This window comes from Epinephelus moara, chromosome 16 (genome assembly GCF_006386435.1).
Source record: "Epinephelus moara isolate mb chromosome 16, YSFRI_EMoa_1.0, whole genome shotgun sequence".
Lineage (NCBI taxonomy): Eukaryota > Metazoa > Chordata > Actinopteri > Perciformes > Serranidae > Epinephelus > Epinephelus moara.
Genome location: NC_065521.1, coordinates 11,166,792 through 11,182,417, shown reverse-complemented (window position 1 = coordinate 11,182,417; position 15,626 = coordinate 11,166,792). Strand labels below are relative to the sequence as shown.

The following is a 15,626-nucleotide window of genomic DNA, read 5'->3' as shown; positions in this document are numbered from 1 at the left end:
CCAGATTACAAACTATTTACTCTTACATCTGACCATACATACAGCTTAGGTTTGGATTTTTCCAGGTTTTCAGATTTCCACCTCCTCCCCAATACACCAGAGGTGAATGGAGTTTCATTTGCAATGCTCAAGGCTTTGAAGAATAACATTTAAAATGTTCAACAGCAACACGTCTTTCCAGTTATACTGTAGTTGGCACTTGTTACTCTGAATTATCCACAGCTCTCAGTGGGATCAGTGTCAATTGGAAGTATGTTAAACTGAATAATGTTCCTGTTGAGTTCAAACACATTATCATCAGCTGCTTTGGACAAAATCACCAGCCTGCTAATTTAAAGTAGAGAAATGGACATGCATCACCAAAGACATTTCTTGCAAATCATTTTATTAAATCAGTATTTACAGGCAGTTTGTGTTCTCACTCAGAGCTCAGCTACACCCGTCTGTCTCCTGCTCTGCTGCTTTATTTCCTGAACTAGAATCTCTTACCAGTATTGTGAATACTCCTTCGGATATATTCGGTTTCTTGAACTACAGTAACAAAATCGACAACCAGGAAGCAAAGATGTGATACGGGAGGCACAAGCTGAATTTGACCATTACAAGAACATTTCTATTGATGATGTGCACCACTGAATATGGCTTTATTGAGATATCTTCTCTGTTTGGACAAATAAAGAACATCTATTGGGCACAATGGTTCTGGTCATACAACTAGTCACTACCTCTCTGGTTTACATACAGCTGTGTCTCCATTTTCTATTTCAGCAGAGGACCATCAGTCACTGAACAATCACGTGGGGTAATGTTACCGTTTCTGATGTGATTAAGATGCCAACACTTGGACAAAAAAAAAAAAAAGAAACCCTGGCATTCATTCATCTTGGGACGTGGACATCGTTCAGTTACATTTCACTGAATAGCACTGTTTCTAACAAAGTGCCAACCCAAGCTTTATTACGGACATTTGCTTTCTGAGCAATGGAACCCACTGGAAAAATACAATCTTAGTTCATTTCATTCATTCAGTCTCGTTCACTTGCACCTGAGTTCCTACGTACTGTACGTCAGTAAAGGACATGAAGAAACGAGCACGCCGCTGACGAGGTGGTTATATGATGGAGAGGTTTGTGAAATACGGCAGTAAATTCATTCCTCCCATCTGACCCTCCCTGGAGTTGCTGCCAACACCGCCTTCAAATAATGACATCTGAGTTAACTGATGTATATACAGGCTGATTTTAAAATGGGATTTTGGTTCGCTTCGATTAAAATACTGCTCTGACATTGCTGCTATCTCATACAAAAGGCAGAAAAGCTACTTAAAAACAGACTTGAATCCACAATCTTCTTTTCATATCTTTTTTTTGCCTTTGCTTTTAAATAGAAATAATGATGTGACAGTCCAAGGAAGACAGCTGAAAAGCTCAATTAAAAAACACAAGACAAACCTTAAACAGAACTTGTCAGATAAACAACTTGACACTCATGATCCTCAGTTTTTAAAAACAAATGGCAATTTTACATTGTAGGGGTGCACTGATAATGCTCACAGCTCAGTTACCAGACAAGTACCGGTTTGATACTCGGCTTTAATGGTGAGTTTACTGTGGGGCATCTGACACCACAACCTGCAGCCCACCACAAGCTGTCTGTGTTTAAACTTTACGCAGCAACCTAAACACGACGTAGAGACTATTAACCATCAAACAAAGGTGAAAAAATGTGAAAGCTTCCTATTCCATAAAAACCGCAGATATTGTTAGGTTTATTTAAAAAAAATCTCAGTATTAAATACTGTTTTAATGAACAGGTCCTTTGTGGTGTATGTATGATGTGAAGTATGATTATCAGCACTCTGCAGATACCAGAGCATCCCTAGTATAGATGATTAAAGACAAGCAAGAAAACAAAAAAATAAAAATTTAGTGAGCACACATCTGAAAATTAAAAACATGTATGTAAAAGGTGTGTAAGTGATGTCTGGTATTATTGCTGGGGAGAAGCTGCTGCCCGAGTACCAGCTCATCTCATTTTGCTAAGGGCCCATCACTACGGCTCCTCTCACTTTAAGTCTTTGCTTCTGCCGGCATCTTGAGACGGAGCCACTGGGCACTGGAGGAGGAGAGATGGAGGTGAGGGCGTCTTTTAAAGGGATCATCACAGTGAGTCCAGAAGATGTCCATAATCACAGTGTCAAACAGACTTGAGTGGGGAGAGAAGAGAGCATATTTCCATTTGACTTCCACCTGCAGTTCCTCGCTCCCTGACAGTTCCACGCAACTGCTAGTGGGAAGAGTGGGGCAGAGGTGCGACTGTACTCACAGCCCATCTGATATACTGGAACTGAAGGAAGGAAGTTTTAAGAACACAGTACTGTCTTTGCTCTCTGGTGGCCCTTGATCTCTCTCCCCTCAATGGCTGGGTGGCCCCAGGGTCCACTTATCTGTGCTGTCGGAACCCTTGGGTGCCGTCTGGGCCGGCTGGCTGCCGGACAGTGTGATTGTTTGATCGGGTGTCCTCTGAAGGCAATGTAGAGTTATTGCGCCCTGCCCTGGGAGAATAAGAGGCAATGGGAATAAATTAGCGACGGCAGCCTTTTGACATGTGCCAGCTGCTGCACATAAATGACTCACAACTTGTTTCTAGTGGGCAAGTTTCAGCAGCTTGTTTTCAATGGAAATCTTTCTCCTAAACTATCCTTATTACGGGATCCATGCATGACTTTAGTGTTCCCTTTTGGTTTTAGGGAATTAGGTTTAAAATTATTATTATTATTTTTCTTATTGTTCATTCTTCTGTTTTTTGTTTGTTTGTTTTTTTTATAGAAAATTTTGGCACAATTCACCACCATTAAAATCCCACTGAACACAAATGAAAAGAACTTCCTCTTATTCAGTCAATTAACTTATGTAGTGTAAAAAACAAGAGAGGAGCAAGCATTCTAATTGTTAGGCTCCACCTCCTGTCAAAGCAATGTGCTTCTCCAAGCTGTAGTCTATAAAAACAAAACAAAAAGTAACTCTAGGAGGTGAAGTCGTCAAGACTTCAGCTGGGAGTAATTTTGTTTTTTAGTGGCCACTGCCTTAGTTAATGTTCTGACTGTTAGCTTGTGTTGCTACTGTTAAATGTCTTCTTTAAGGCTTGACTTTCATTTTGTTATGTTTTGTCCCCCCATCTAATTCAGGACTGTACTCTAAAAGTAGTATAGACAAAGGATAAATAAAGTTGTGAATGAAAAACACTGTTTTGTAATCAGAGTAAAATATGGCACTGTGCTTTGATGATGAACACATTTCAATACTCAACAACCAAAGATGTTAATTACTAGAATTAAGGTGCATGGAGCAACCCTAAAATAATACCTACTCATTTACTGCATTTCTCTCTAATTTCTACTTTGCTCACAAAAAGTAAAATACCGTCTTCGGCACAATGTTGAACACTCAATTGCAAGTGCCCTTCAGCAAGACCTTATCAGGCTGTAACTAAAACTGTTAAACTGTCAATATTTGTGTATTATTACCTGTCTGTGTTGGGTTTGTCCTGAGGCGTCTCCTCTGGGCAGGCGCTGCCCAGTATTCTCTTCCTGGCCTCGGCGTACTCTGCCTCACGCTGGGCCAGAGACTTGACCTGTGGCGTAGGCCTGTTCTGATTTAATTGTGATCCCAATGACCCGTTACTTGCAGGCCGCTTCAAAATGCGTATCTGAGGTGTGGGGGCTGCTGGTAGGGAGTCATCCTGTATCACCATGGTTGTCCTCAGTGGAGATCGTGAGGAAATATTGCTGGACTCTCTAGAAGCAGATCAGCAGGACACAGTCAACCCAAAATTAATGATACGACAGACAGGAAGGGGCCATGAAGTGAGGAAGGCAGCACTGATAAAAGCTTAGATGACACATTTATAGCAAAAAGACTTAAAAGAAATACAAATATATTTACTACTGATTCTTGTTTTCCCTACATAAAGTTACAAACTTAGTACAACTTGTCAAGACAATTTCTGAACTGTTTGGATCTGTGCTACAATAAAGCTCACTTAGAAAATGAATGAATGAAGAGTAACAGCATGAGTGGATCTAATTTGTGCATCCCTAGAAATATACTGGCACTTGGTAAATCCCCTGTACAGTGAGCTGCAGAGGGGCTCTTAATAATTATTAAAAAGGTTTAGGTTATGTCCAGGTGTGTACTTTTACAAATAAGCAAGAGACATAGGGGAAAAAAAACATAGTCTGAATGTAAATTTAAGCAAACGTTTTAAAAGTCACAAATATGGACCACGTTTCTTCTCCTTCTAAGGGCTTACTTTTCTTTTTGGCTGATCCTTAGCTTCTCTTCTAACCGTTTTTCCATTTCCTGTGGAAAAAAAAAAAATGCAAACATATATTTGTGTAAACAAACAACATAGTCCCATTGATTTGGGGCAGAAATACAAGTGTGGCAGGTATTAAGCGAGTCGGAGAGTGGATGGACAGCAGGGTTCCGTTACAAGCTATTTATACATGTGTTAGACAGCTGACAAGTCATAACACAAAGTACTCAACTAGCTAACATTAGCCGGCTGATGTTGCCAGCGAAAACTGTTAATTTAAGGTTTGATGAGCTGAGTTTTACATCGACTACCTACATGAAGACATGTAAAGAAGTTGCTGGCGTTTTGACCAACTTCTCGGAGCCACGTTCTTGACGTCACGAGCTAGCAATAGTCTGCCAAACTACCGCGGCGGTTGCTAATTTTAGCTAAATGTTACCAACTTGCCAGTTTGGCAACACAACTAGCTCCTGCCCCGGCCAGTAGTTGACAACATGGCCGAAATTGGTGTCCCCTTGACGGCCTTGTCAACTACAGGAAATCACTAAGTTAGAAAGGCAAGCTGATATTATAGAATTAAAGGCAAGCTCTATTAAAACCATGCTAAATAAACCACACTGTAATAGTGACCAAAATAAGTTCAACAATCGCTCTTGTAAAGTTACTTATGCTCACTTTGACAGTAACATTTCGACAATTTGAACTGATCTAAACGCTGCTAGTCGTTTTCCACAGAGTAAGTCGGTTAACGTTAGTCATTATTTCGGGGAACAGCGTCAATCAATGTTTAATAAGAGTTATTAGCTTTACAAAATGTAACGTAACGTTATGCCGAATGGAATATGAGACGAGTGGGTCGAGGAAGTGTCTTCAGTCTTGTGCGAGCTGTGTACATTTGCTAACATGCAGCCTTAACTATCATTCAATTAACACATTTTCCATGTTAGCCATGCAATAAACAGCTAGCTTAGCATTAGCTAACCACAGCCTAAGCATTCCACCAGGAACTCTAATTTCGTGAGTTTAGCCCGCGTCATATCACTGTATTCGTTAGCCAGCCACCGCTAGTTAATAATAAGACACACTGACGTTATTTTATGAGAATTTTGTTAGAAATAGCAACGTCACTTGGCTAGTTAGTTGGCTAAGTCCATGTTAAGCCTGTCTCGCTCGCTAGCTAGCTACTTGACGTTAGCTCGCCAAGTTTCTCAAAGCTAACGCTAGCTTAGCCACATTGTTGGCCCGTGGGAGTCGCTAACGTAGAACAACGTTATGAGAACTTCTAGAAGCAACCCTGTAAATATGAAGAATCTACCCAAAAAGATAATCGTCTTAAGCATAAGAAGGTACATTTGGACTTTAATTATTTACCCCACTATCAGCAGCTTCCTCCCAACTTTCAGCGACCTCCTCATCCATGTTTCATTTTGCTCAGACACGCTGTGGAGTTGGACGTCCTGGGCTCCTTCAGACCCGCCTCTCGACTGTCCACAGGCTTTGACATCACACTGACGGATTTCCCCACCGCATGATAACCCCTCACACAGCTGATCAGAAACGGGCCAAAAGTGGCTAACTACACTTCAGTACAGCCGTAGTAAACAAAGACCAAACCTAAGTGTTTGCTCTGAACAGGCGCAGGCATGTGAACTGTGTTTCACCCAGTAACTGTTCTTTGCTGCTTCCTCCCTAAATGTGAAAGTGAATATGGTGATTGCAACAGAACAGAGCATGAAACATTAATATTTTAACAATTCTGTCATCTATCAATTGAGATTATCTGGAAATATTTTGTTAGAAGTAAATGGTAGTGTAATTGCATGTCTGCTTAACTTGTATGTAACTCACATTGCAGAGACTCTGGTGTGATAGATCTCACATGATGAGTGCTCATGAGTAACAGTAACAGTAATTCACTGCAGCATGAATACACTCACTCCATTACTGCTAAGACCTTTTATCATATAACATTCTGATATAATGACAAATAAAGATTAATAGAATTTTTTTTTTTTTAATTAAACTTGATTAAATGATTTTGATATTAGTAACCCTGAACCTTTTATGTAGGTTAAGTTTTGTTAAAAACATTAGAATAGCAGTGCTCTGGAGGGAAAATGATTTGTTAAACTGTGCTGTTGGCACAGTTTAAATAGTTGTTGAAGGACAGTTGCCCTATCCGCTGGTTTCTCAGCCAAACCTTCTATGTAAATGTGAATATTTTTTTACATGCCATAGGGTGAACTCTGAATTTTGGATTTTTGATAGATTGCCAATAAGACCACCGAAAACTCTGAAGACTACCTAAAATGTTACCTTTACACTTGTTTTGTAGTGCTATGAAAAATATATGTTGCCAAATAGATTATCTAAGAAACTTTGGACCTTCAAACACATCAAGAAGCCCTGCCTTACTTACATGACATGTTCAGGTAAAATGGAACATGTTTGTGTGTTCTTTAAACGGTTAAATCCATTCATCAGTTCAGTCATTAATTCATTAAATTGTTAATTTAACCTTACTTTTCATTAAAAAATATCATCTAACTTCTCTGCCATGCTTTCCCTGTTCTTTTGCTGCCTATTTCCTTAGTGCCATATTGTCTACAATGGACATGTGAGTGTGCTTGCGTGTGTGTAACACTGTTGGCTAATTCTCGACTATTGCAGCTGACATAGACTCATTGCATCATCTTTAATATTTTTTAAGTGACAAAAATACTAAATATGTCTGTGATATGACAGGGTGGCACAGTAGCATATGATTTTATGGCACCTGGTAGGCTAAAAACCTGCTGGATTCACTTGTCACATTTTAGCTTACCTGGCATGTTCTGTTCTTGTCACCAAGAAAACATTGTCTTATTAAGCACTCCCTCAGTTTTTAGAGCTGCTGTATGACTGTTTCTATTTGGACACATGAGGGCAGTGTTGGTTTGTTGGACCACTGCTGATGTTACAGTCAGATTTAGTTCAAATACAACAGTGGGAGTTCTTGGTTGTTTGTCATCAGAGCATAAAAACAATAAAATGTAAATTATGATAGCACATCATTTGTAATACATATACAGTATAATACAGGCTGTGTGTGTGTGTGTGTGTGTGTGTGTGTGTGTGTGTGTGTGTGTGTGTGTGTGTGTGTGTAAGTGGTAAATGGACTTGCATTTCTATAGCACCTTTTCTAGACTTCAGACCACTCAAAGTGCTTTACACTACATGCCACAATGGCATGCCACCCACACACACACACACACACACTGGTGGCCAAGGTTTCCATACAAGGTGCCACCTGCTCATCATCATCACCATTCACAGGCACTCACACACATTTGGAGTGCAGTATCTTGCCCAAGAATGCTTTGATGTGTGGACTGGAACATCGAAATGCTTATTTTCCAATCAGTGGATAACTCACTCTACCTGCTGAGCCACAGCCACTGTGTGTGTGTGTGTGTGTGTGTGTGAGAGAGAGAGAGAGGGAGAGAGAGAGAGAGAGAGAGAGAGAGAGAGAGAGAGATTTTAATTTCAGCACAGACATTTGTCTTTCTCAGTGGTGAAATGAATCTGTTCTTAATAATCTGATGAAATAAGCAGACCCTCTGTTACATCTATAAATTTCTTAACACCTCGGTGGTTGATTGTAAGAATGTATTATAAATGATAATAGGATTGGTTGATAGCAGCAAAGTGCAAATGTTGTAGTTATTGGACTTTGCACATTGGCTAACTGCCTGGTAGGACTGAAATGTTTTATCACCACCGGAATTACATTTGCTTCCTCAATATCAAAATCATTTCCCCCAGATAAGAGAGGCTTTTTTATTTTCTAAATTAAATGCTGTAGTAGTGATTTGGAGCAGATATGGTGGAGCTGATCTGACAAATTAGAAATGAACTCAATAAACCACCTGACATGCATGTCAGCTTTTCTTATGTGCCACACTGTCTTATTGTAGCCCAATATGTTTCTGCTTTACGGTAGTAGTGCCTGGTATATACATATACTGTATGATATGTATAAAATAAATGTTTATATGATGAACCAATTGCACTGACCTGCAGTGGAAGGACAGTAACAGAAAGATGGGATTTGGCACTAAAAGATTATAACTTTGGAAGATATCCACTTAATTTGTTAAACTCAGACTTTTATCTCGTTTTGTCTTCAGATAAACCTTGAAATGTATTTTTTGGGAAAACTGAGGATCCCATAACCTGTTTCAGGCTTGAAAAACTGTGAACCCCAGGACTGTAACTCCATCCACCCATTCATTATCTGTAACTGCTTATCCTATTCAGGGTCGTGGGGTTATCCTATTCATGGGCCTATCCCAGCTGACGTGGAGTGAGAGGCGGGGTTTCCCATGGACAGGTGAACAGACAACCATTCACACTCATATTAACATCTATGGGCAATTTAGAGTCAACAATTAACCTACCCTGCATGTCTTTGTACTGAGAGAGAGCAGGAGAACCCTCTTGCTGTGAGGCGACAGTGCTAACCACTGCACCACCATGCACCATGCACCACGCCTTTGCCCATTAAAGAAATGTGTCCAGTTGCTGATGTAGAGATTTCTGCAACAGCTTCACTACATTGAAGGTGCATGGAGAAGGGAAATTGTCTTGTGGTTCAAATGGAACATAATAATCTTACTCAGTGTTTTTTGTAACATGTTGTATGATGACCCTGATGAAGGCCACAAGCCATATAACAACAAAAAGCAATGGAGAATTTGTTTCTTTGCATTTTTTTATTTCCTTGCAGCAAAAATAACAAAAATGACAATCCATATCACATATTACAAGCATTATAACAGTATACTACCAACGTATAGACATTTGTTGACATGGAATTAGTAGTATTACCAGTAATAGTTTCTACATATTTAGACCATGACAGTACTTTGAAAATATCTATGAAATGGTAAAAATCATACTGATATAATTTTCTTTTTCATCAAATATATGATGTAATAACATTAAACATATAACATTAACAGCAATGAATAGTCATCCTTTTTTATATGTCATAAAAATTAGAACTTTATTATTTTACCATTTAGCATTTTAAGTTGTTCATTATCCAGAATCTTAAAGCTCCTCTCTCTCCTGACAGGGCTAAAACATCAGCACCTATGGACATAGTATCCTGTCACGTATCCTATCATGTAAACAGTCACCAGTGCAGCCAAAGCTCCCGCCGCCTTCAGAGCTACTCCAGTGGTGCCGATACACAATCTGTTGTACAGCCTGTGAATGTAACAGAGAGGGAGGCAGTCAGATCAAACAGCATTTGGTTAACAGGAAACATTGTTTTATGACCTGGTTTAACCACATTGTCACTTTATTTTTTATTATTAAGGCTTCACAAAGCTTAACAGCTACTGCAGAATTCAACTGGTGTCACATTTTAAAAGCTAACTTTATATTTTATGATTTGAGACTCACCTTTTTTTAACCCCATCAAACACATACACAAGTGTACAGCATCAGAAAATTCTCAACAGTATGAAAACTTTACATTTGATCTTTGCGTCTTTATGTCCAGCACCATTATTGAGTCTCACCTCATGGCAGTCGACTGTGATGCCTCTACGTTCATGTTAATGTTGTCCTCGTTCCAGCGATCGTATTGTACGCCACCGGCAGTGTTGGAGTCCATGTGAGAGGTTCTTTCTCCGCTCAAAGGTTTATCTTCTGCCGGTAATCACTGTTCACTCACTGCTTAGCCTGGACACATAAACTTGACTACAGTAAACACTGACAAATGTTGACTTGAATATGGTTTTATGGTATTACATATAAAATATGACATTTAAACTTAGTTAAGGTGCATATAAATCATGTTAGTCATCGTTTAATCAGCCCCAGAGCTAAATCAGACCACATGACTTAAATAATCAGACTCATAAGCATTGATTTGATAACTGTCGCCCAAAGCAGAACTCACTTTATATCTCCACATTCAAATAAACGTAATCTGTGCTCACCTGTATGAGTCTGAAACACTTCACCCGTCTAAAGAGTTCTGTTTACCAGCACTTTTAAAGCCATGACTGAGAGAGCTGTGCTTCGTGATTGGCTTCAGACCATGGTCATAGTTCATGTGTTCACTAAGTTCAGCCTGTCATAAATCCATTGTTCATACTCTGGCTTCCTTTATACGACTCTTTCTCAGTGATAAAGCATCACTTAAGTTCTGTGTGGTTAGTTAGTGTCCGGTTTCTACACATCCTGTGTGCAGATAGTGGACTGCCAAGTAAAATACTTTTTTTTAGTTAAACATAATATCACTATGTTGTTTCAAACATTTTCTTTTTGGCTCTGTTGCAGATGATAAACATGTTGCGCCTCTTTTTGTATCATCACCCTATTCAGTTTGGAAATCAATTCAATCAATCAATTTTATTTATAAAGCCCAATATCACAAATAACAATTTGCCTCAGACGGCTTTACAGCATAAGACATCCCTCTGTCCTTTGGACCCTCACAGCGGATAAGGAAAACTCCCCTCCTCCAGGACGGACAGACGTGCAATAGATGTCGTACAGAACAGATCAACATAATAAATTAACAGTAATCCGTATGACACAATGAGACAGAAAGAGAGAGAGAGATGCAGGACAGACAGTAATGACAGTAGCTTACAATAACTTTAATTTAAGTAATAATATTACAATAATAATTACAACTATTGTGGTACAATATGCTGTAGATATATATTAATATAGTATATATATGTGACAATAATCACATGTGTATAATGACAGTAGAAGTATGACTAATGATAACAGCAGCAGCAGGAGGCATCTGGCAGGACCACGGCAGCAGCACAACCACACACGTCACACTATCCAGGCACCGCTGCAATATGAGTTAACCTGAGAGACAGTGGAGCACAAAGGCTCCGGAGAAGAAGCCGAGTTAGCGAAATGCAGTAACAGGACATGAGTGTTAGCAAAGGAGAGAGAAAGAGAGAGTGCAGTAACAGGACATGAGTGTTAGCAAAGGAGAGAGAAAGAGAGAGAGAGGAGAGGAGGTGCTCGGTGTATTATAGGAGGTCCCCCGGGAGACTAGGCCTAAGTCAGCCTAACTAGGGGCTGGTAAAGGGCAAGCCTGAGCCAGCCCTAACTATAAGCTTTATCAAAGAGGAAAGTCTTAAGTCTAGTCTTAAATGTGGAGACGGTGTCTGCCTCCCGGACCGTAACAGGAAGATGATTCCACAGGAGAGGAGCCTGATAGCTGAAGGCTCTGGCTCCTGATCTACTTTTGGAGACTTTAGGGACCACGAGTAACCCTGCGTTCTCAGAGCGCAGAGTTCTGGTGGGATAATAGGGCACTATGAGCTCTCTAAGATATAAAGGAGCCTGACCATTTAAAGCTTTGTAAGTTAGCAGTAGTCAGCCACTCACTCATTTGGTAATGTTTAAATAGGGTGATGAGATACTGATCTTAAAATGTCACATAAATAAATGCCCCCTTTAAACAGGAACACAATTGAAATCTTTGGGGATTTGTGTATGATAAGAAAGATTGCATTTGCACATTTATAGGATGAACTTTTATTTTGGTTTCACTTGAATTTAGCCATGAGACAACCACTTCTGTTATCATAATTTACTGTAACAGTGTATCTAAGATGAGTTTTGAGAAGTGACCAGTGACAAAATTTAGGCAGATGTGATGGGCTTCAAAATGTGCTGTGATCTGTAAAAATCTGAATTACCGCCTTGCAGTTGCAGTTACAGTTTACATACATATCTGAAAACATGGATGCTCTCAGGCAGCACAGAAGATCTTTACAGCACAGTTTCAAGGTGGGCATCCAAGATTAGCGTCACCAATTCAGTATCTGACCAGTGTTTTTGCAAAACATTATAATGTCACAGTGAAGATGCCCTTTGACCTTTTGGATATAAAATGTCATCATTGCATCATTTTATCCCATTAGGTGTTTGTGTGAAATGTTGTGATAATTAGCATATAAATTCCTTCCACAGTGACCTTTGACCACCAGTTCTTCTCAGTTCATCTTTGAGTCCAAGTAGATTTTTGTGCCACATTTGAAGAAATTCTCTTATGGTGTTTTTGAGATACTTAGTTTACAAGAACATGACAGTTGAGGTCACAGTGACCTTGACCTTTGACTTCCAAATTCTAATCAGTTCATCTTTGTCTCATAGTGGATGTTTGTGCGAAATGTGAAGATATTCCCTCATGGTGTTCTGAAGATATGGCATTCACGAGAATGAGACTGATGCAAGGTCACAGTGACCTTGACCTTTGACCACCAAAATTTATTCATCATTCATGCATTCATCATCATTCATCATCATTAAGCCCAAGTGAACGTTTGTGCCATTTGAAGAAATTCCCTCAAGGTGTTCTTGAAATACCACGTTCACAGGAATGAGACAGATGCAACGTCACAGTGACCTCTGACCACCAAAATCTCATCAGTTCTTCCTTGATTTAAAGTGGATGTTTGTGCCAAATCTGAATACATTCCCTTAAGGTGATTTGAGATGTAGTGTTCATGAGAATGGGACGTGATACTTATGGATGGACAGACAGATGTATACACATATAGACTGACAATCTGAAAACACAACGCTTTTGGTCACGGCTCTTGCTGGCACAGAGGCATCAAAGGATTTTGTGATAACATCTGGCATGGTGTGCTGGCAAAAAGCAGAGGTATCAAATATGCTGGTGATACTAATATCGTGGGTGACAGGGTTTTTTTGTGCTCCTGTGCTGCCTGTGGTGTTTGGAGACGCTGCAGAGCATTTAGACCAACATCTGTTTGTGACATAACAGCAGCCTTGGTAGCTCACAGTGTGACGATTCATCAGGTCTGTAGATATAAAAGTCATTAAAAGATTCTTCCACTAAAACAATTCAAGTAAGGTATGCATCTGCTCTCATGGAGGTCCTCAATCACCTCCAGCTTTTACTCTTCTTTTCCTCATTGAACTCCCAAACTGTGACTCTCTCCCTGACATGTTTTGCTGCACCCTGCTGCTCTGCTGAACCCTCAGGTGGCGGATGACTGCTACAACATCCTCATGGAGTATGGCTTCTTCAAAAATTGTAAAAGGGACAGTGACCCTCCTTAAACTTAGAAGGCCCTGTAGCATGAGGACATTTGCTGTTGAATCTGGAAGTCCATAAATTAAAAAATGGATGTTAACTATAAGAGAGATTTATGAAATGGAGAGGGTAAGTTATAGAGTTAGAAATGAAGAATCCGAGCACAGAAGACGATGGATTAAGTGGACGAGCTATGAGGCCATTAATGAATCAAATGAATTAAATAATTAATAATACACACACACAAACCCCCACCCCACCCCTTTTTTTTTTTTTTGTTCGTTTGTGCCTTGGTTTTGCTTCTCATCTTTGTATTAAATCTGAATGCTTATACATATGTGCACATTTTTATGCTCATGATTGTAAGCATACAGAGGTGCAGATAAGATAAAAATGTATGCATGCATGTAGCTGGACAAAGATGAAAACAGTTTGTTTCACTGGGTGTATATATATTATGTATGGAGAAAAAAAAGACGAAATTGCAATAAATATGTAAATATTGACTGGAATGTAGTTGTAAAATGCAACATGAATTTATTGCAATAAAAGTATCAAAAAAATAAAATAAATAATTGTAAAAGGGACAGTGACCCTCCTTAAATTTAAAAGGCCCTGTAGCGTGAGGACATTTGCTGTTGATGGGTTAATCAGTGTTAATCATTGTATCTTTTCAGCCCTAAAGGCAGCTTCATTACACTCTTATGTTGTAGGGCCAGTTACACACTTACTCTGTGATCAATTGATAATATCACCTGAAATATTTCAGATATTAAAATAGATAGTGTGTGTTCCTTAGTGGTACATTATACCAAACAAATCTGAAACAAAATAAATTGCTCCAAATCAATCGCCAAACAGTTAAACCTACACTACGAAAACAGTTTAACATGAACTAAAACTGTAAAAAAGAACAACCCCACTGATGTAAGCAGTTCTCAAAATTGTTTTTATTTATATTAACCATTTATATGTATCCACAGCAGCATTCTTAACGATCCCCACTTTATATACGCAGTCTATTACAAAGGAGAGGAGGGGCAAGACTGGACAACTCACGCGAAACTGAAATCATGAAATGAAAAAGTTTCAGGGGGAGGAGGGTATTTAACAAGGGCAGGGGTTACAGCCTGTATGAACATGCGGTCATGCACATTTCAGTTTATACTGAAGCCTTTGACAATTGCATCCACAGGATCGAATATCTAAACAAATACAAAAACATATTAAGAATACGCTACAGAAACAGAAGCCAAACAAAATTTATAAAGCGACAAAAGACAGAAGCGTGTGCCCTCCGTGTTAACAAAAAAAAAAAGAAAAAAAGTAGCAGGTCAGCACCCGTCTCACATTGATTTTCTTTTCATCGATTGCTACAATTCCAATCCAAGTTACAGAATACCTGCCACAAACAAAACAACCCAGGCAATACCTCAAATAAACAAAGAAATGTACACACATTACAACAATCTTCACTCAAACTCCCCAAATTGACCCTAAAAATCCACTGTAGCTTTAGCCAGGGATTTACAGGTCTGGTCAAGGTTAGCAGAGGTTTTTAGCTTGAGACCAGGCCATAAGGTGCGTTGTTGTGTGGAAGCCTGGCAGGCACCCTGCTGAACTCTGTTAGGTGGTTGAGGATGAAGTCCTGCAGCAGCGGTTCATAATGAGCTGCTAACAGAAGCTCAGAGGAAGTGCGTTGGCTTCTGTGTGTGTCCCTATATACACTGAATGGGTAACTACTTATACAGCTTGTTAAGTGTTTATCAATGGGTAAGTATATTAATGTGAGTATATCAATCTGTGTCAGGTTAGTACACATCTCTATGTGCATCTGAAGGTCTTTCACAAGTGAGTGCAGTCGAATTCTCAAAGACCACCTCCAGATCTTACAGCATTGCACTGTTATTTTGACACAGATTCAGGTGCCTGTGTTATTAATGAGCACCGATTTGTCTTAAGCTGAAGAGTAGCTTCCACTTCCCTCAATCAGCTGGCTCTGATCTGGATTTCCTTCAGTCCACTCCATGACTAGTCCACCTCCTCCATGTTGCTGTAGGATGGTGCTGCACACTCTCCTGAGTGGGCAAAGAGGTCAGAGGGAACCTCTGGGGTCAACGTAGGTGGTCCTTCAGGATCCAGGTCCGTCCCAAATAGTGACTGGCTAGAGGCCTGTAAAATAAACCAGCGTTAAATTACCAATTCAATTTTG

The 15,626-nt window shown here is 39.6% G+C and overlaps 2 protein-coding genes across 3 annotated transcripts in view; both read right to left on the bottom strand.

Moving 5' to 3' along the window:
* Positions 1 to 368: 368 nt before the first annotated feature.
* szrd1 (SUZ RNA binding domain containing 1) lies at positions 369 to 5,879 on the bottom strand. Its single transcript, XM_050063805.1, has 4 exons — positions 5,689 to 5,879; positions 4,312 to 4,361; positions 3,527 to 3,796; positions 369 to 2,554 (listed from the first exon to the last, which is right to left on the bottom strand). The coding sequence occupies exons 1-4, from the start codon at positions 5,734 to 5,736 to the stop codon at positions 2,443 to 2,445; spliced, it is 480 nt and encodes a 159-aa protein (XP_049919762.1). The 5' UTR covers positions 5,737 to 5,879; the 3' UTR covers positions 369 to 2,442.
* Positions 5,880 to 14,342: 8,463 nt separating this feature from the next.
* The window catches only part of usp19 (ubiquitin specific peptidase 19), a 30,258-nt gene continuing 28,974 nt past the window's right edge, over positions 14,343 to 15,626 (bottom strand). For both annotated transcript variants that reach the window (XM_050064180.1, XM_050064181.1), the window contains exon 26: positions 14,343 to 15,586. In XM_050064180.1, the coding sequence (XP_049920137.1) occupies positions 15,446 to 15,586 (141 nt within the window). In that variant the 3' untranslated portion in view covers positions 14,343 to 15,445. The remainder of the gene's footprint in view (positions 15,587 to 15,626) is intronic.

Coding starts and splice junctions, on each gene's coding strand:
- szrd1 (XM_050063805.1), bottom strand. CDS start 5,736: ATGGATGAGGAGGTCGCTGAAAGTTGGGAGGAAGCTGCTGATAGTGGG. Junction 3,797..4,311: donor AGGATCAGCCAAAAAGAAAA/GTAAGCCCTTAG, acceptor ATCTGCTTCTAG/AGAGTCCAGCAATATTTCCT. Junction 2,555..3,526: donor GACAAACCCAACACAGACAG/GTAATAATACAC, acceptor TTATTCTCCCAG/GGCAGGGCGCAATAACTCTA.